Source organism: Otolemur garnettii, unplaced genomic scaffold, assembly GCF_000181295.1.
Source record: "Otolemur garnettii isolate 467f Iridium unplaced genomic scaffold, OtoGar3 scaffold00009, whole genome shotgun sequence".
NCBI classification, from domain to species: Eukaryota; Metazoa; Chordata; class Mammalia; order Primates; family Galagidae; genus Otolemur; species Otolemur garnettii.
In genome coordinates this window covers 37138332-37157840 of record NW_003852404.1, presented here as the reverse complement: position 1 = coordinate 37157840, position 19509 = coordinate 37138332, and the positions used below count along the sequence as shown (strand labels likewise).

The 19509-nt window shown below is 39.4% G+C and overlaps 1 protein-coding gene across 3 annotated transcripts in view; it reads right to left on the bottom strand.

The window, feature by feature from the left end:
- Positions 1-19509, bottom strand: part of ST3GAL6 (ST3 beta-galactoside alpha-2,3-sialyltransferase 6) — a 68463-nt gene that overhangs the window by 18848 nt on the left and 30106 nt on the right. For all 3 annotated transcript variants that reach the window (XM_003783951.3, XM_023509686.1, XM_023509687.1), the window contains exons 3-6: positions 9991-10090; positions 7305-7382; positions 5020-5123; positions 3949-4012 (exon numbers count right to left, since the gene is read on the bottom strand). In XM_003783951.3, coding sequence (XP_003783999.1) covers positions 3949-4012; positions 5020-5123; positions 7305-7382; positions 9991-10079 — 335 coding nt within the window. In that variant the 5' untranslated portion in view covers positions 10080-10090. The remainder of the gene's footprint in view (positions 1-3948; positions 4013-5019; positions 5124-7304; positions 7383-9990; positions 10091-19509) is intronic.

Here is a 19509-nt window from a genome sequence, read left to right as displayed (position 1 = left end):
CAAATAGCTGAGACTACAGTGCCTGCCACAATGCCCAGCTAGCTCTCTTATTTTTAGTAGAGACTGGTCTCACTTTGCTCAGGCTCCTCTTGAACTCCTAAGCTCAGGAGATCCACCTGCCTTGGCCTCCCAGAATGCTAGGATTATAGGGTGAGCCACCACGCTGGCCCATAGTTGTCTTTCAATAATCGTGTTTCCTTTGTCCCTTCCTTTGAGCACACAGTTGCCCGGAATACAGACTACATTTTCCACACTACCTTCCAGCTATGGTGCCCTTGTCACTGAGTCCTGTCCAGTGGGATATACTCAGAGGTTGTTAGCAAATGTCTAACAACCAGTCCTGGGGGAAAAGGGGGAGAGTGTGAAGGAGGGAAGCCCTGATTTATAGTGTTGCCAGTTCTTATGGTATAAATACTTTTGCCGTGGCTAATTTCAAGCTTCTACTTTGATGGCACTGAATATGGAAGTGAATATGAAGAGTTGCAGCTCTCACAAGTTGCTACTAACTGGGTCTAGCACATCATTGGATGTAATGAAGTGTTCTATGTGATTTCTGGGACATGTCTTCACAGGAAGAGGCGTGTCCTAAAGGGTTGGGGTGTGCCCTTTGGCTGTTTCTCCTCACTGCCTTCAGGAATGCAGATGTGATTGGTGGAACTCCAATCTGTCCTACTGGACTATGAGGAGGGAGTTATGTTTTGAGGAATGGCAGAAACAGATGTGAGGAAAAGGAAAACTTTCATCAGATATTTTGAGTTTTCCCCTTCACAGTGAAATCTATACTAACTGAGGGCCTCATGCATGCTATATAAGATATCTGAAAAAAATTAGGACTTACATCTAGTAGAATCTTAAGGATTCAGATTTAAACAGTGTCGGGTCCCATCTGGAGTACCACTTGTCAAGGCCCATGGACACCATGTCTCCAGCCCCAACCCAGGGCCTTGTCGGAGCTGGGATGCTAGGTCTCTGGCCCTAGCCCATTCAACTGTCTGGACATGGGCCACTGTGCCACCTTACTCGAAGGTAGGTCTCATTGTGGCCTCCAGTGCTGAAGCACCTTAGAAGGCACAGTCAATATTAGTAGGAGTGAGCATCTCGGCAGCAATCTGAGCAACAGTCTGTCAGTCTTAGATTTGAGCAGCAGCTGCTCCTGAGGTTATTTATAGAAGTGATACACCACAGGTATGGAGATACTATGCAATAATATCAGTGTTCTCGTCACGCGCTCTCGTGCTCTTTAACAAGAGACCAATGATGTTAAAGGTATTAAATCCCTTCCCCAATCCCTTATTGCCAAGCTATTTCTCACAGGTGTCTCCCTCAAAACAGCAGTATCAACAGCAATAAAATGTCTGAAAACTTCTGGAAGGTTCAAGAGGATAAAAGGAAAACAAAAAGTAAGGAAAAGATCTGTGTTTGGCTGTTACACTCCAAAATATGTCAGGCATCTTCCAAAAGAATAAGCAAAGAGCAAGACCAGCAGCTATATCAGTATCAGTGACAAAGACAGAAAAGGGGGCAAAGGAACTTGCAAGAGGCTGGTCTCACCCCCTCCACCTCCACCCTCCCTCTCTGACCAATAGACGGAGAGGAAGCCAGCCTACTCCAGCAGGCCTCCCTCCTGGGACATGTGGAGCCGGCTTCAACTCCACAGGTTTAGGGAGGCTCTCCCACTAAAGAGATTTCCTTTCTTTCTTTTTTGTTTGTTGGAGACAGGGTCTGAGTATGTTGCCTAGGCTAGAGTGCTGTGGCACCACCATAGCTCATAGTAACCTCAAGTAATCCTCCTGCCTCAGCCACCAAGTAACTGGGACTACAGGTTTGTGCCACCAAGCCCAGCTAATGTTTCTATATTTTGTACAGATGGGGATCTTGTTCTGTTGCCCAAGTTTGTCTCAAACTCTTGGCCTCAAGTATCCTCCTGTCTCAGCCTCCCAAAACTCTGGAATTACAGGTGTGAGTCACCACGCCTGGCCTTAGGCATGTTTTTTTCTTTGTGCTGTATAACAGGCACTAGACAAACGTAGAATGATTTATTTAAAATATAGGTTAAATTCACACATGGACCCCTCCCAAAAGTTAAGTGCTATGCAAATAGAAGATAATAGTATAATAAATATATTCTTATCTAGCTTTAAAATACTCTTTCTGAAATCTCCAGGGAACAGGTTTGCTCAAGTGAAACAAGCAATTTAGCAATATTGACAGAACATCTGCAATGCCACAAAGCACGCACCACTGCAGTGGCTGTGGGCTTTTGCAGGAACAGCTGCCATTCACTCTGTATCTGAAGAGTCTCTGGCTATACGTTCCCTCCCATCACACTCCTCTGACTCTTGGCAACTTCAGAACAAGGAACTCTCGTGTAGTCAGCATGATTTTCAATCCATCCTCACCAACCACACCTCGCTTCTCTCCCGATACAGATAATGCCAAGAAATAGACATAGGTTGATGGTGGGGGTGCTCTTGATGACAGAGGAGGCAAGAGGCAGGGGACAGCAAGATGAAAGTAGCAAGAAGGGGAAGCAGGCTGGCTGAGGCACACACAAATGAACACCTGTGGAGAAGGGGTTATGAAAGCAGCTAAATTAAGCACAGCCTGGCTCTTCAGTAAAACTAGGCAAGATAAAACTTCTAGTCACATAACCTCAAGAATCCTCACAGTAGCTCGCATTCAGAGGGCCAAAAATCTTTATAAATATTTGCAGATCCTGGCTGCAAATACTTAAGGAATGGCCATTATCACTCTTTACCTAGGTATCCAGGCACTAGAGTTAGAACTATCTGGGTCCATGTTGTAGCTCTGGGTTTGCCAGCTGTCACAAATTGTATACACGTCCCCAACCTCACTCTCCCTACTTACAAAATCAGATAACACTGACACAAAGCATGTATGCCAGAAGTCTGCCCAGAAATACATTCTACAAATGAGAGCTATATAGAATTTTCGGTTGGAAACAAATACGATTGCTGTTGAGATGCACGAAACTGAAAATCAGTTTGGTTGACAGCATAGTCTCAAATTATAACAAACTGAAATGAACCAACACATATTACAAAATCCACACTTCACCAATCTAGGTCTCCAACAGAAAAAAATAAGATAAACTCAGACAAAATGTAACACTGCTTCTACAGCTCAATTCTGCAAACTCTGTTTCCACTTTCACACCTCTGTTCACTTCCCCCAACTTCCGGACCCCACAAGGAGCAAGCGAGGAAATTCTGCAATTTTCCTTTTAAATAGAGGCCTGACATCTGTGGACCACCCATATCATCACACTGGCCCACTGGCCCACTTCTAAAGTGTAGTTTAAAATTTTGTGAAGTCTACCTCTGTAAAATAAGCCTAACTGCCAAGAGGTATATCTTTGGCAATTTAACTTCTCTGGGGTTATCTTGCCAACAAAATTTTCGGAGAACTAAATTACCTTTAGAGTCAGAAAATATCTATCTTAGAAAGTTGTTGGCTTCCTTCAAAACATAATCCTGATTTTAGAAAGGAAGAGAGCTGCTTCCAACATCTAATATTCAACCTCCTTAAAATGAAACAGAAAAGCATCTTCAGGAGCAGTTGAGAGGATGTCTGAGAAAAGTTGGGACAGTCCAGGAAAGAAGGCTGTGAGTTGATTAACAGGGTGTGTACAAATCAATTCTTAAGTAGGACAACTTAGAAAAGGTGACTGTGGGTTAAAAATGTCCTGTCTTGGGACCAGCACTGGTCATCTTCAAGACTACAAACTTTTGAGTTAACCAGTTATGCGGCTTCTAAATTTTGGAGTTTGTTTACTTCAAGCATCAAAGAAAGAACAAGTAAAAGTTTTAGTTACATGCAAATATTATGAAATTTTCCTGTAAAAACATTTTACATTTCTTGGGATATATATTTTGAGCCCCCTTAGCTAAAGCTAAATGTCAAATGTAAACAAGGAAATAAACTCACTTGTCAAACTCATCAAAGAGATCACAACTCTGCAGTTTTGAAAGAGCAAGTCGAAAATATTCCGCTAGAAAACAAATGGAATATTATGAATAAAGGATAATCATGGCTTTTGGGGTACATAGTGAGCCACCTTGCTCCCTCCGCCCCCACAAACCCATTTCCAGCTGATATGGCCACATGTGATTTATTCTTGAAAAAGTAATGATAGTCTGTGAAAAAGTAATGATACTTCTATACTGCCTCAAAGAGTTGGAAATTTGTGTTTTAAAATTCAATTCCTTTCATCCTATCCCAAAGAAGCAATCAGCCAGCACTACTCAATAAGCAATTTAAAATGACAAATGCTCTAAGGACATTTTCTAAAACCCTACAACAAAAATAAGATGCTTAATCTAAAAACCATCATTAAAAAAAATCCAAAAATTAGCAATATTGGATGATTCTAAAACTGACATTAGAAGAGAAAATTAATAGTAAATTCCAGCCAATTGTAGGCCTGTCACCTCTTGGGTTTTTAAGGTCTCTCAAAAATCTAGAACTTAAAGCTATATAAGGCCAATCAGTTATCTATAAGAAGGGAAAGTGTTTCATCCTCAGAAAATGGACGAATTTCTCTAAAATTTAACAAAAATAAAACACTGATTCAATTAAAAGATTGCTTAAGGAGCTAAAACTTGGGGATGAAATGAAATAAAACTCACAGGTAAGAAAGTAAAATGCGGAGACAGGAAGTAAGTTAATGCTCAGGGTTGTCCAAAGCTAATTATAAATAGGAATGAGGTAAGGCACCAGAAATCACATGAACCACACGGTGTCAGAATGAACGTAAAAAGCAGTTTCTCAACAACTAAAGCAAATCTGCTTTTTTTATCCTTTGCTTCTACACTGCCTCAAACGGGTTGGAGATTTGTATGTTAAAAGTCAGTTCCCTTTTATCCCATCCCAAAACTATATCCCTTAAGGATCATTAGGAAGCAGAAATATTAACAGGCCTAAAAATCATATAAACATGCTGTTCTCCTCAAATACCACTCAAATTTAACAGGGCAGGGTAAAAATAATACTACTGACCTGATGTTCTTGTCCCATAGGGCAAATCATACTTATCGCTACCATACAAGGAAGCAATCTTTTTAAAGTCAGAAGCACACAAAAAAGGGTGGAACTGATGAAACCTGGATGGAAAGGATAGAGAATAATTTTGTCAAATTCTTATTATATTTGTAGACTTTAAAAATCACCACTGAAAATAGCCATAATATATCATTTATATTGTTATACTGACTATATGAAAATGTATTATTTTTACATTAAGAATAATTTTAAACAGTATTTGAATGTTATATAACATGGGATATAGGATGGACTTATACAACTGGACTGGAAACACTTTCCAAGCACTGGAACAAAAATTATGCTAGAGCTCAAGGGATGAAGACAAAATTTAAAACCCAACCAACACCAAGTGATAAAATGATGGCCACATAAAGGAAGAAACAAAGAAAGCAATAAAAGTACTGATGCTAAGCCATTTCTAAATTTAAAAGTACCCCATGTATGCAGTTGTATCAGCTATGGTGAAGAATTTGTCTGGGGTCACTGGTTCATAAATGCAAAAGCTGAAATCCACACGCAAGCCTAATTCTAAGAAACGGATGTCCTCTTTGTAATAGCTCTAGCTTCCAGAGCAAAGCTTCTCCAAATTGCTACTGGTTTTTCTGTATTTCTGAGAAAATATCCTCAAGCATATTTTAGGGTACTCCCCTCAGAGAATATTGTTAAATGACAAATGCAAACCTACTTGTCACTTCAACTACAGACTCATATACCCACTGAGCAATCTTACGTAAATATTTTAGCCCTTTTGAGTTTTTCCAGAAATGAAAAGATTTTTTTTTTACTAAACTTATAGAGCACTTTGATTATACAGTAGCATTTTAACCTGCAACCTACAATCTACATGTGGTTTATAAAGTCAATCTTGTGAGTCATGATCAGCATATTGTTAAAAAGTGAATAGCAATAAAGGTAAAAACTCTTTCCTTTTTTTCAGATTGTAAATACTTGTTTACACTAGGTCCCCAAGTTAAATGTGCTTTTCACTATGAGTCATGGTCAAAAAAAGTTCACAATTGCTCTTCTGGCTTTGCAGTGCTCCTAACGGAACACACACCCATTGACAGACTATAATCAGCATAACACACTTATAATCTACATTAAAAAGTTTATATATTGGGTGGCGCCTGTGGCTTAGTGAGTAAGGCGCTGGCCCCATATACCAAGGGTGATGGGTTTGAACCTGGCCCAGGTCAAACTGCAACAAAAAAATAGCCAGGTATTGTGTCAGGTACCTGTAGTCCACCACTCAGGAGGCTGAGACAAGAGAATCACCTAAGCCCAATAGTTGGAGATTGCTGTGAGCTGTGACGCCACAGCACTCTACTGAGGGCCATAAAGTGAGACTTTGTCTCTAAAAAAAAAAAATTATCTATTTACAGTTTTCCAGAGAGCTGATTGATGCTAAAGAGACTCCACTGGGTTAGGGACCAGTAATGGAAAGCTACAGTACTATGATAAAATAAAAAAGAAAATGTAAGTAATGCTTAATAGACAAAATGCTGACCAGGGTGCCTATTTCTATACCATTAAAGATGCCTAGAACAGTCTGTCATTTATTTCCCATAAGTTAGAAGTGTTTTGGCCAGCAATCTGTCCAAAGTTGAGGTGACAGAGGAAAAGAACATTTGTGGGTGGAAGAGTAACTTCTCTGCAAGTCCAGACCGCCACAGTGAACGATCAGCATTTTTTTTTTTTCGCAGTTTTTGGCCAGGGCTGGGTTTGAACCCGCACCTCCGGTATATGGGGCTCGTGCCCTACTCCTTTGAGACACAGGCACTGCCAACAATCAGCATTTTTATTCTATATAGATTCATCCTATGGTATTCTATGTAGTTCATTAAAAGTTAGTAAAGTCAGGGAAGATTTCTAATCATCAAGTTTAACCACAAAATAATAAGGGTGAAAAGTAACATGGCAACAATAAGTGGGAAGAACAAAACCCTGAACAGTTCACTCCAGTTCACTCTTTTATGATCAAATACAAATAGACCTCTCTAGCCTCACCTGTGTGAAAAGAATACTGGTTTGATTGAGTTCTTCAAAGCCTTTTCTTAAAATATATGCAGAGCTCTGACTAAAAGCACAAAAAGAGACAGGATATTCAAGCTCATCCTTAAATACGGGTGTCCACTTTATACTGCTAAGATTTGTATAAACAAGTATGACAAATGATTACAAACACATATTGAACATTTTGTACGCCATGGTTTTTTTTTTTTCTTTTTGTATATTTTTACCTCAGCAAAGAGACAAAAGCTGGCTTTGATAAACAAGGCTGGATCTTGTTTCTCCGTTTCATTTCCACAGGTGGTACCCTATGAGACAAAAATAGTGTCAGTTAGAAACGGAGCCGGGCAGCCTGCCCAAAGGGAAGCAACTGCCTGGGAACCCGCTAGTGCCACCACTGAGCGGCTTCTCAGGCAGCAAATAAAAGTCCTCCCCAAGGCCCCCCAGGTTTGACAGTACCTTCTCCAAGTCCTGCACACACTTGAGGGTGTGTAGACATGAGGTAAGAGAGAGTCGAAAAGGCTGTGATGATTAGCAACCAGAAGTAACTCAAGAGCAGTGATTCCAAGGACCTCAGAGAAGGGCAGAAGCCACAACCAGGCTCGCTTTCAGAAGCCCCAGAAAACCTGAGAAACCAAATTCATCCCAAGTGCACATGGCCATGGAGGTCCTCCATGCCACCCCTGGGAACATACACCAGTAGTAAGCACCATAGACACACCTGACCAGAGCAGGTTCCATAGACTCTTGATTCGTGAGCTCAGGGGCTCCACAAATGACACTATTTAGAGCTGTATCTAGCTCTCCTCCATTCTTGGCACAGGTTAGGCCCTTGTGTGTTTCCTGAATGGAGTACTTGTCTCCACAATTTAAAAGGGTATTGTGAAACATGACAGAGCACAGCGGGGCAAACAAATGAGGGGTGGGGACAGGCTCCAGACTTAGCCAGAAAAGAGGAAAACTGGGTAATACTAAAGAACTTACTACTGATCATCAATTCTGTAAAGATTTGTATAAAAAGGAAACTCATCACTGTTCTTCTATAAATAGCAGAACTCACACGGAAAGAAACAACCTAAACCCTTCAGAGACAGACACAATTTTCAATTTGAGGGGTACAAAAACCCCATAGTTAGAGCTGCTAGGTTTCTCAACCTTGAGGCTAGTAAAGACCTCATGTGGGAAAACCTCTTTTGTGAATACCATTAATGGCAATGATCCTTTGCTTTATAGCTAAGGAATACCCATAAAAATGGTAGGTAGACTAGCATGTCAGACCATAAAACCTGAATTATATTTGGAGAACAACATGAAGTATAAGATTGTTTGATATCTAAGGTCATAAACATAGAAAACAAACTATTTTAGGACATTATAAAGACAAACTTTGGGTGGCTTTTTTTTTTTTTTTTTTGGAGACAGAACCTCAAGCTGTCACCCTGGGTAGAGTGCCATAGCATCACAGCTCATAGCAACCTCCGATTCCTGGGTTTAAGCGATTCTCTTGCCTCAGCCTCCCAAGTAGCTGGAACTAGAGGTGCCTGCCACAACGCCCAGCTATTTTTGGTTGTAGTTGTCATTGTTGTTTGGCAGGCCCGGGCTGGATTCAAACCCACCAGCTCTGGTGTGTGTGGCTGGCGCCTTAGCCATTTGCGCTGCAGGTACCAAGCCAGGGCAGCTTTTTAAAATTATAATTAGTAGTCAAACAATTTTTATGAAAGCAAATTCATTGCACAAACATTCATCTGAGGTCATTCCCTATGATACCTGCTATGACAGGAGTAATGTGATAGCTTAGGTCACTGCTTAAAGCCAGATGACAAAAGACTGGCTGAATGTGGACCCTCTGCATGATCAGTTTTATTATTTTCCCTGTGACACATGATAGGATCTGTAGGAAAGTAGCAATCTGCTAAGTGTCCTGCTTTCCGCTTTCTCTTTGGTTTTTGTCTTCACCTACTGTGGGACAGAGAACGTGGCAAAGTGGAGGAACAGATCCCCGCAGTATTGTCCTCATTTAGTGCATAATCAGACTTCAAAATTCTCTAGCCTAATACTTAGATCCAAGGCCTAAAGCTTGAGAACCAAATCCAGCCTGCTGGCACTGGGCATTTTTCCAGTGACCATTTGGCTAACTTTCCTTTACAATCAACAAGTAATGAAATTAAAAGCAGAATCATCACCTTTTAAAATCTAATAAGCACAAGCTGGAAACATGATCTAAGATCTACTGCTGAAACACTGGCAAAATACTGATTCTTTGTGTAGGACAGGAAATTGTCATGTGAAACTATCCATTCAGAATTTAAAGGTCATCAAAATGTTTTTTTCTTAGTCCAAGGACTGGCAATGGGGAGAAGGTTAAAAAAGTTTATTATAGAGGCTTTCTTTGCAGCAAAACTATCTTTGCAGCAAAATTATCTTTGCTTCTTCTAAATTTTATGTGACATTTTAAGTCAATACTATTTCAAAAGATACATATACTACATATCATCATTCATCAGGTATTTTTCAACAAAAGAAACCAGGTGTAGTGTCTATATATTTTATCAACAATCTCTTGTCCATGTACTTTAAGTTCTAAAAGTCAAGTACCACTAAATCCGAGAAGCCCTCCATTAAGCTAAGCATAAGAACTATTCTATAAAGAACATTATGTCCCAAAGATTGTCAACACCACTGCTGTACTGCAGAGTCAATAAAAAGTAGGTTTTGCTTATCTGTTTTTAAATTATTAGAGATACAACTTTGTACTGTAGGATATTGGGATAGCAAAAACCCAATTTATAAAGGAAAGCTAGAAAATGTTACAGGTTTCTATCTTTTTTTTTGTTTAATATGGCCTTCTAATATCATTTGTGGGTTTGTGTAAAACATTAGTTTGAGAGTTAGTTTTAAATATCAAACAAAACCTACCAATAGACATTTGCTCCCCATAATATACAGTGCAGCACATAATAGAGGAAGACAGCACTCAGGAATATGGCCACAAGGTACCCTCTCATGGCTGGCCCACCTGAAAAACAAGGAGGCAAGTTCAGAGCAAAGGCAAAATCATTATGCGGATGGATTTTCACAACTCAAATGTAAGCATTAGTGAATAAACCTATGGAAAAGGAAAAACAGGGAAAAAAACATATAAGCCTTTAGTTTAAAAAATACTAACTGTGCTAAAAAGAGAATTTTATTTTCTGTCTCTCTTCTTATCAATCAGCACAACATGATGCATTTTAAACCAAAAAACAGTTTCATGGTTTCAAAGCTGGGGGCTTCCCTACCACTTTCTCATAGTAGGTAAGAAAGAAAACAGTTCCTTCAGAACCAAATTTTATACATCTATTCCATATCCCAAACTTGGTTCAGAAACATTAAGAAGTATCTTTCTTCCTCTCAATGGAAAGTAAATATATTCCTTAAAATGTAATTAAAGAATTTCATATCTTGGTGCTTGAAATGACTTCTAAATGTTATACGTTATAATTTTTACACATCCTTTTTCGACTTTGGAAAAACTGAGAAAAAGTGTGCTGAAAAATATTTCCCACATTCTCAATTCTGATTTGTCAACATCACAGCACAGGTACGATCGGATAATTACTTCTTGTATTAACCTGATAGTATTGTTTATTGTGCATTTGTAGACAGACAAAAACCTGAACCCGATCCTCTCTAGAATGCAAATGCAAAAAAAAAAAAGTCTGTATGGAACATATATTTTTAAACCTCTAAAACATGTTTGTTTAGTTTTCCTTTGCTTCAAAGGCAAAAATGGAAAGTTCCCACTTTCATATGTAATTAAATGCAAAAGACGAATTTAATATATACATCTTCTATTTCAAAGCATGTGACTTTAAACAGGTATATTATTTTCTGGTTCATCTAAACAACTGCAAGCACCACTCCTCTCACTCCTGTCCATACCTATTAACCTTAGTCGGGGGGATAAGTATAGAACATGCTCATCTGGTTGGATACAATTCCAAGTAATCTAACACTGCCTCCCTTTTAATGGTAAATAAGTCCAAATGGAAATCTTAAACCACTCTCTCGCCTTCATAAGTGGAATATACTAAACATAATTTAAGCTTTTCTTGATAGCATGGGGGAATTTTAACATATATCCTAACTGGGCTAGACTTTCTTAGAGTTGAGACCATTTGCAGCTCAGGAATCTCTGGGCTATTTGGTAAAGACCTAAACTGTAGTGATTATCTGGTTAAGTTTGCTTTTAGACTGCTGTCAGCTGTTGCTTCTCACTGCTATTAAGACAGTCACCATCCCCACATGCAACTACTGTAAATGATTTAGAAATGAAGACTATGTCAGGAGAAAGCAAATAAACAAGTTAAATGAACAACTTTTCATTTACATATATTTCTAATCCCTGTGAAGAGTCAACCCTGGTTAGAAATCAGAAGACATGATTCACAGCCCAAGTCCACATAAGGCTTTGGGAGCCTTAGGTAAATCAGTTTAGCTCTTCTGACCTGAATGTCCTCACATGTTTACAAGTGAGATCAAGATCCCTTTTGGGGTTGTTAGACTGTCCTAAAAGGCAATTTACCACAGGCCAAAATAATCACCAAACATCTTGCTTAAATGGTCAAATTAAACACTTAAGACTTCACTAAGAATAACATCATTTATGCAAGTATCCAACAAGGATACCACTTACCAATATCAGCAAATTTAAAAACATACATAGTATATTTACATCTAAGATAAGACAGTATATGAAGGTCTATAGAAAAAAATTCACTATTTACCATTCTATGTACTTATCTATCCCCCAAAATATACTCTTTGAGCTGCATACATATTGTTTCGCAGACTATGGAGGTGTGAGTTAACAAAATTTTTGTTATTGTTTTGTTCTTTTTCACTTAATATGTGATGTAGCTGAAAACAAAGAAGGGTTTTCCCTTCAGAAAGTAAACCAAACCCACTCTTGGAACGCCATTGCATATACCACTGAAAAACGAAGCTTATCAACTCTCTTCAATTGCACAGGCAGTTCAAAGATCCAATATGCAAGTTGCAAAGCAGACTGAGGCCAGACAGTGTATCACTGTGATAAACATGTATGGTTCCTCTCCTTGCTTGCAGGAAGAAGCTTCCATCACAAATAACCGAATTTTCTAATTATAATTCTATAAACGGAAGGATCATTTTGCTTCAAGCAAATGCATTCAAAGAAACATCAGTTAAAATTACATGTAGGGTACCTGTTTTTAAAAAGACATAAGGTCTGACTGGGTGTGGTAGCTCATGCCTGTAATCCTAGCCCTCTGTGAGGCTGAGATGGTTGGATTATCTGAGCTCATGAGTTTGAGACTAGCCTGAGCCAGAGCAAGACCTTGTCTCTAAAAATAGTGGGGCATTGTGATGGGCACCTATAGTCCCAGCTACTTGGGAGGCTGAGGCAGAGAATCGCCTAAGCCCATGAGTTTGAGGTTGCTGTGAGCTGTGACGCCATGCACTCTACTGAGGGCAACACAGTAAGACTCTGTCTCAAAAAAAAAAAAAAAAAAGAAAAGAAAAGAAAAAAAGAAAGCAAAGAAAAGAAAAAAGACATGAGGTCCTTCAATATAGCTTCAATTTACCAATACAAACATGTTTCAAGTTCTTGACATCAAACATGACTGATGGAAGATGCCTCTAAAATAAGAATCCTTTACAAAGTTCAAGTCACAAAACTATCTCAAGTACAGAAAGGTCAGTGAGGGAGAGAAGGACCAACAGCCGAGAACAAATGTTCGTTTCTTCTCATACTACGTACAAATACTCTACACATGCCAAACTAAGCTCAGTCTTGGTAACAGCATTTCCTTCTCTTTAATAATAAAAGTATATTTTATTGGGGTGGAGATCTAAAGTTTGTAAAACAAGTTTATATGTCCATCAATTCATTCAAGGTGCAAAATAAGCTTGTTAAATGAATGTACAAGTATTGTTCTCTTGATGAGTGAGGAAACTGAAGGTTTTTCTAAGGTTGAGTTTTCTCAGGCCACACAGTTCAAGGGAAACAGAAATAGATGATGGGTCTCACCACTTCCTTCTCAGAGTTCTTTTTCTGGTGTCATCCTGTCTTTCAAGATAAAAGGCATGAGGGGAACCCAAAAGAGAGAATTCTAATCTAAAACTTCTTCACAGTGTCTTTTGCTGTCTTGAGTCCTGGAAGGGTAAATTCAGACTTTGGTGAAGGGCAGGGGGCCTCTAGGGCAGGTTCAACACCAGTTGGGACTTGTTAACATGCACATTTCAGAGCCTCTACTTGATCTGAGTCTCTGGGGCTCAAGAATGTAAGTGTGCACAAATTTATTCGATTCCTATGCATACTAAATTTTGATAATCACTACTCTAGGGTGTGCAACAGAGCCAGGAGGGAAAAAAACAATTAGTGGATTTGCTGAAATACAAATACTATAACAAATGTGACAGCAATTATCCCAGTGAGAACAGGTCCTGTCTGTCTTCTCTATCTTATTTCTAATACTTCTAACAACCCCTGGCACATAGGAGATGCTAAATCAACAGCTGTTGAGTACAGTTTCAGATCTCACAACTAGATGCTCTGTATTAATTTTTTGACCCTAAATGCCTAGCACATGACACATGCTCAGGGGATAATGGCTGATAAGAATCATTAAGATGTCTGAGTGCTCTGCTCATAGGCCAAGTCACGTAACAAATGCTTTTGGTGTATGGTATATGTCATCCTGACAACCACTCTTGAAGGACAGAGTAAACTCACAATTTCCAGTTCCCTGATGAGGAAACAAACTCAGAGAAGTAGTAACTTTCCTGACCTGACAAATAGCAGAACCAGGTCTCAAACCTGAATCTATCGGGCCAGAGCTCATGCACAATATGACCTCCTCCAGATGTGAGGTTTCACAAATGAGCACAGGCCCACGCTTTCGATACACATGAAACATTACAAAGCATTTCTCCAATTTGTCAATCCCATCAGCTCCTTATGCAGGGTCAATTCTAAGAACTGTTGAAATGAAGACCAAGTTTATCGTCTTTTTGATTCAAACTCTGTTGAGGTAAAAGCCTATTACTCCCAACCCTGTTCTTCCCAATGCTGTTCCAGCCATACTAGTATTATTTATAAAAACAAACCCTATAGAAACATGTACATCCATTTAGCAAGCTTACTTTAGACCTTAAATGAATTGATGGACATATAACCTTTTATTACAAACTTTAGATCTCCAGATTATTTTTTTAGACTCTCCTAATGCTTTCTCAAACCAAAGGGAGCTTGCTTTTCCAATCAGCTAGGAAGAAAACATGTTCAGCAATAATTCTGGAAATACTATTCTACTCATGAGACACAAAAACCCTATGGGCATCTCAGCCAATACTGTACAACACCAGTGAAGAAACCCCTGTGGTGTTCTCTTTTCCAGATGCTGAACACACAGAAACACCACATGTCTGGCTTCTCTGTCCCCGTTGTCTTGAGTTGCAGGCTGTCTTGGCTGCAGGCTCAGCTACCCAAACACTAGGACTGATCCTGCCCCAAGGAAAGGGAGCCTCAGGGGTTCTCCAGGAGCAGCTCACCCATTTGATCAGCCCCTATGTATCCCATGGTTACCTCGGACATTTCATGCACTGGACCTGAGTCCTTGCTGCTGGGCCCTTAAATTATAACCTAGCTTTCTAATGTCTGCTGTCTTCTCTCTCCTAGCCACCCCAGCAACTCTGTAGCTAAACGTTTACCTTTTTTAGTCACTAAAAATATTCCCCACTGACTCTGTGGAGAGGCCTTTTGCTCCCTGCTTCCACAGTGACAAATGTCCTACTCTTTCAGCAACTATATCTCCTCTCACACTCAGCATGCTGCTGTCTAGTACTAATACCTAATAACTTGTACCTTTATGCAAATTAGAGAACACCTGCTCTGGGTCCACACAGCCTATAGGTGCCTAATGTCTAACATCTTAGCAGCAGCTAGACTTCAACATGACTTCCCCCTTAGCCAGGTGGCTTTGTGCATAGCTCACCTACATACCCTTCCCAGGTGGTCCTCCTGGTGCCTGTGTCCATTCAGCCCTTGGCCAGGCCTTGATCCACCCATGTCTCTGCCAGCCCCCAGCTCACACAGACAAACACTCAAGACTGTGGAACACAGTCAAGAGATCTCACATCCTCCTTCCTTCCTCTTTGTGCTTATTGCTCCATTTGCAATTATTATCTGCAAGCATATGCCCATGTGAACAAACTTAGAACAGCAGACCTGCCAGCTCTAGCCACCCATGAATGTGTAGGTCTTCTAGTCTGGTGTCAAAGGTACCCTAAGCCTAAGCCTCCCATACCTAGCCCATTTCCATACATGCCAAGCCTTAATGGAGACACACAGGACACACACAACAGATGCAAAGGCCACAGTCCTCTTCACTCCACCTATCCCTCTTTTAAGTTTAGTCCTTAATCTAATTAGATAGTCCAGGTATGTGGGGGCAGCTTCATTTACAGACTGAGGTTATTAGGCACTTGCCAAATGCCCAGCATAGCACTAAGCCCTTTTCCACATAATGATGTAATCAGGGATATTATCTCCCCCATGCTAGAAATGTTTAATACCCAGAGCAGTAGCCAGAATTCAAACTGAGATCTGCCTGATTTCAAAGTCCACACTTCTAATTGTGCTAAATGAACAACTGAAATTACTGTATTTTTAACTATAACAGTGTGAATTAATACAGTCACTTAACAATACCTTTATAAAATGAAACAAGAGAGTGAGACCCATTAAATGTATGCATTTAAAAGTACATTTACTTAGAACATTGTAACATTAAAAACTATTCATCTCACAATTAAAGAGATAAATGTTGAGGAATCAGTAGTCTGGTTGATGGGATTTTCTGCTAGAAATACTGAAAAATTCTCAATAGGCCATAATTAAAGATAAAAAGGCTAACACATCCAGATTTAAACATTATTATACAATATTACACCTGAAGAGGCCAAATTTAAATCTGAAGTTATGAACTACAGCTATTTAGTACAAATTAAGAAAAAAAAACCCTGATATAACTGAGTAAATAGAAAATTATAATTTGATTTATTCTCCCTTCACAAAAAAGCCCCAGATTTGTACAGTTTCAGTAAATTAGATCAACTGTACAAATTCTGACTGATTTATAAGGATATAACTATTTCTTTTTGCATGGCAGAAAGAGAACATAAGTAACTTTCTTTCCCTTACTCCCCCAATTCTTCTACTAACACAATGATATGAAGCTGGTTCCTACATATACACAACACACTTCTCAGTTTTTTGAAAAAGCCAGCGCTTTTGCTAAGATCTTTTCACTTAGTAAAATCTAAGCCCTCACTATCAAAGCAGATTACCAAATCCTCCCCTGAAAATGGGATGTGCTCATTGCAAAGCATATAAAAAGGACAGAAATGACTATTCAGCAGAATTCCGCTTTTTAATAGCACAGCCGGACACACTAAAATCATTCAGCTAATAGCAACCGAACTGCATACTAAAAATAAATGAACTGGAGTTCCTGTTTTCAAGATCTCTCCCTTTAGACTAAGCTCCATTGCAAATACACAAGGAGGCTTTTATGGGAATTTCTTATGTTCCTACTATTTTTTCATATTTTCTTCCGGGCCCTATTTCTTCTCTCACAATGAAAATTTTCTCTCTTTCTTTATATCAACATCCTACTGATATCAATCTCCAAGAAGACTTACATATTGTTACCAGGTGGTGACTGTGGCTAATTTTTACAATTACCTTTATTGAGATATTTTTGTGCAATAGAATTCACCACGTTTAAATCTACTATTTGATGAATTTTGGAAAATGTATAAAATCAGGTAACAACCACCAGAGGCATGATACTAAACATTTCCATCAAGCCCAAAAGCTGCTTAATTCCTCTTTACAAGAAATTCCTTTGGCCTATTTCTTGGCACCTAGCATACTAATCTATCACTATAGTTTTGCTTTCTCTAAAGTTTTGTATAAATGGAATCATAAGGTATATATCTTATTTCTGGTAACTTCAATGAACATAATTGCTTTTAGAAAAAAACTGTCCCAACTGTTGTTTCTACTAGGAATTCGTTCCTTCTTATTGCTAAGTAGTTATTATATTGTATGGCTATAACACCGCTTATTTATCAATTCACCAAGTAATACACATTTCTTTGCAAATTTTGGTTATTATAAATAAAGCTGTGTTGAACATTCAAGTACAACTCTTTGAATGGATATACATTTTAAGGGGTCACATAGTAAACATATATATTAACCTAGTGTGAAAACTTTATAGTGCATACTGATGCCTACTAGTTTTGCTTTTTTTTCTTTTTTTTGAGACAGAGCCTCAAGCTGTCCCCCTGGGTAGAGTGCCGTGGCATCACAGCTCACAGCAACCTCCAACTCCTGCCTCAGCCTCCCAAGTATCTGGGACCACAGGCACCCGCCACAACACCTGGCTATTTTCTGGTTGCAACCATCATTATTGTTTGGCGGGCCGGGCTAGATTTGAACCCGCCACCTTAGGTGTATGTGGCTGGTGCCTTAGCCACTTGAGCCACAGGTGCAGAGCCTGCCTACTAGTTTTTTTTTTTTTTTTTTTATTGAATGGTAACTATGTACATTAATGCACTTCTACTAGTTTTGAATAACACATTTACTTCAATCTCTCAGTATAAAAGGAAAAAGTCCCTACCTATAGCAATTCAAATTATTGATGCTGACAGGGTAAGAGTCTCTTAATCAAGCATTTCATAACGCAGATGTATTTTACTTAAGGATATGGGGACTATTGCTTACAGTGTGGTGAGGGAACTAAATTATACTATTCCTAAATTATTTCAATTATCTGTTGTGAAAAGTAAAGCCGAATATTTTAGACCCTTGCTACTCCAAGTCTGGTGTCTGGATCAACAGTATCGGCATTGCTTGGGAAGTCAGAAGAAATGCAGAATCTCATCCCCACTCTTTGATCCGCTGAGTCAGGACCTGCACATTAGCAAGACCTCCCAGGTGACCTGTATGTTTGAGAACTGCTGCTGGACAAGGTTAGAGAAAAGAAGAAGTGCATCCAACTGACAGGATCAGGGCTTCACAGAAAACGTAGCTCTTCAGGTAATTGGAAACTCACTCTAAGTTCAGGGCTCCATCTTTTAGAAGTCTTTGGAGTTTGACCTTTTGAATTTTTCAATCAACAGAATTTTCTCTGAAAAATCTAGTCAGAAACACTTTGAAAATAAGAACAATTTCCTTTACCATCCTAGAGAACATTTGTGGTTCTCTGTAAATTCCCTGGACCTGTCCTTCCTGTATTATTTTCATTCATATTCTTCCATCTATTTTCGGCATCACTATGATATTACTGCTATTTGTGAGAGAAAATATGCAGGACTACTCTGCTCACATTACACCTATATGGCCCATACTTCATTCTGCATCTCTTTCAGATTCACCTACAAGTGCCAAGCAAATCACCAGTCAACTGTTTACAGTATTTCCAATTATAGCAATTCACAACATGGGCCCAAGAACTGCAGCCCTGAGAGCTGGAAAGACCACAAGAGTTGAGGACATTCAGACAGAGGAAGGTCTTAGGTGCCATATTACAGAGGAGGCAGCCTGGATTTAGAAAAGTTAAAACATTTGTCAAAAGTGATCTTGCCAATAAACAGAGTTTGTGGCACAGGAGAACATTTTTCCCTTGGTTCCCCTCCAGCAAAACTGCTATCTCATTGTGGGTGCAGAGTTATATTTACTTACTCAATGAGTAAGCAAACGAGTCAATAAGGAAATGAATTAATTAACATCTCCCCTCCACGCCCCGAGGGCGCGCGCGCATACACACACACACACACACACACACACACACACACACACACGTCTTTGTTCTGTTCTAATGCTTTCTGATATGTATGGTTTTCAATTCCTGAACCACCTCCCCTTGGAGGGCATTGAACTGGTCTGGGCCTCACACTGCTAACTTCTCTGCCTGTGCTTCTGGACTTCCCCTTCGTGCTCTGCCCACCTAAATATGGGTGTTCTTAAGCTGTTTATCTTAATCCTGTTTCCTAAATCCCTGTTCTCATTACTTTTCCACCTTAACTATTGGCAATGATCTATAATCTTTCTTTCTTAAACCAGCCCACGTGCTTTACACGGTATAAAATCTTCAAAGTGTAGCTTTCATCTTGTCACTGAGCGTAGCCTTTAAGACTTCTATAGTTTGGTTCTCCCAACCTTACTTTCCATCATCTTCTTCATGCAATATCGTCTTTGTAGGTAACAGCACAATTAGGTATTAAGATTGCTTCCTTTGCAACCAGACCCCCTTGAGTTTGAGCTTCAGCTCTTCCTCTAATTATATTACCAGGTGAATTTGCTTAACCTCTTTATACTTCAGATTCCTCAGCTATAAAATGGGA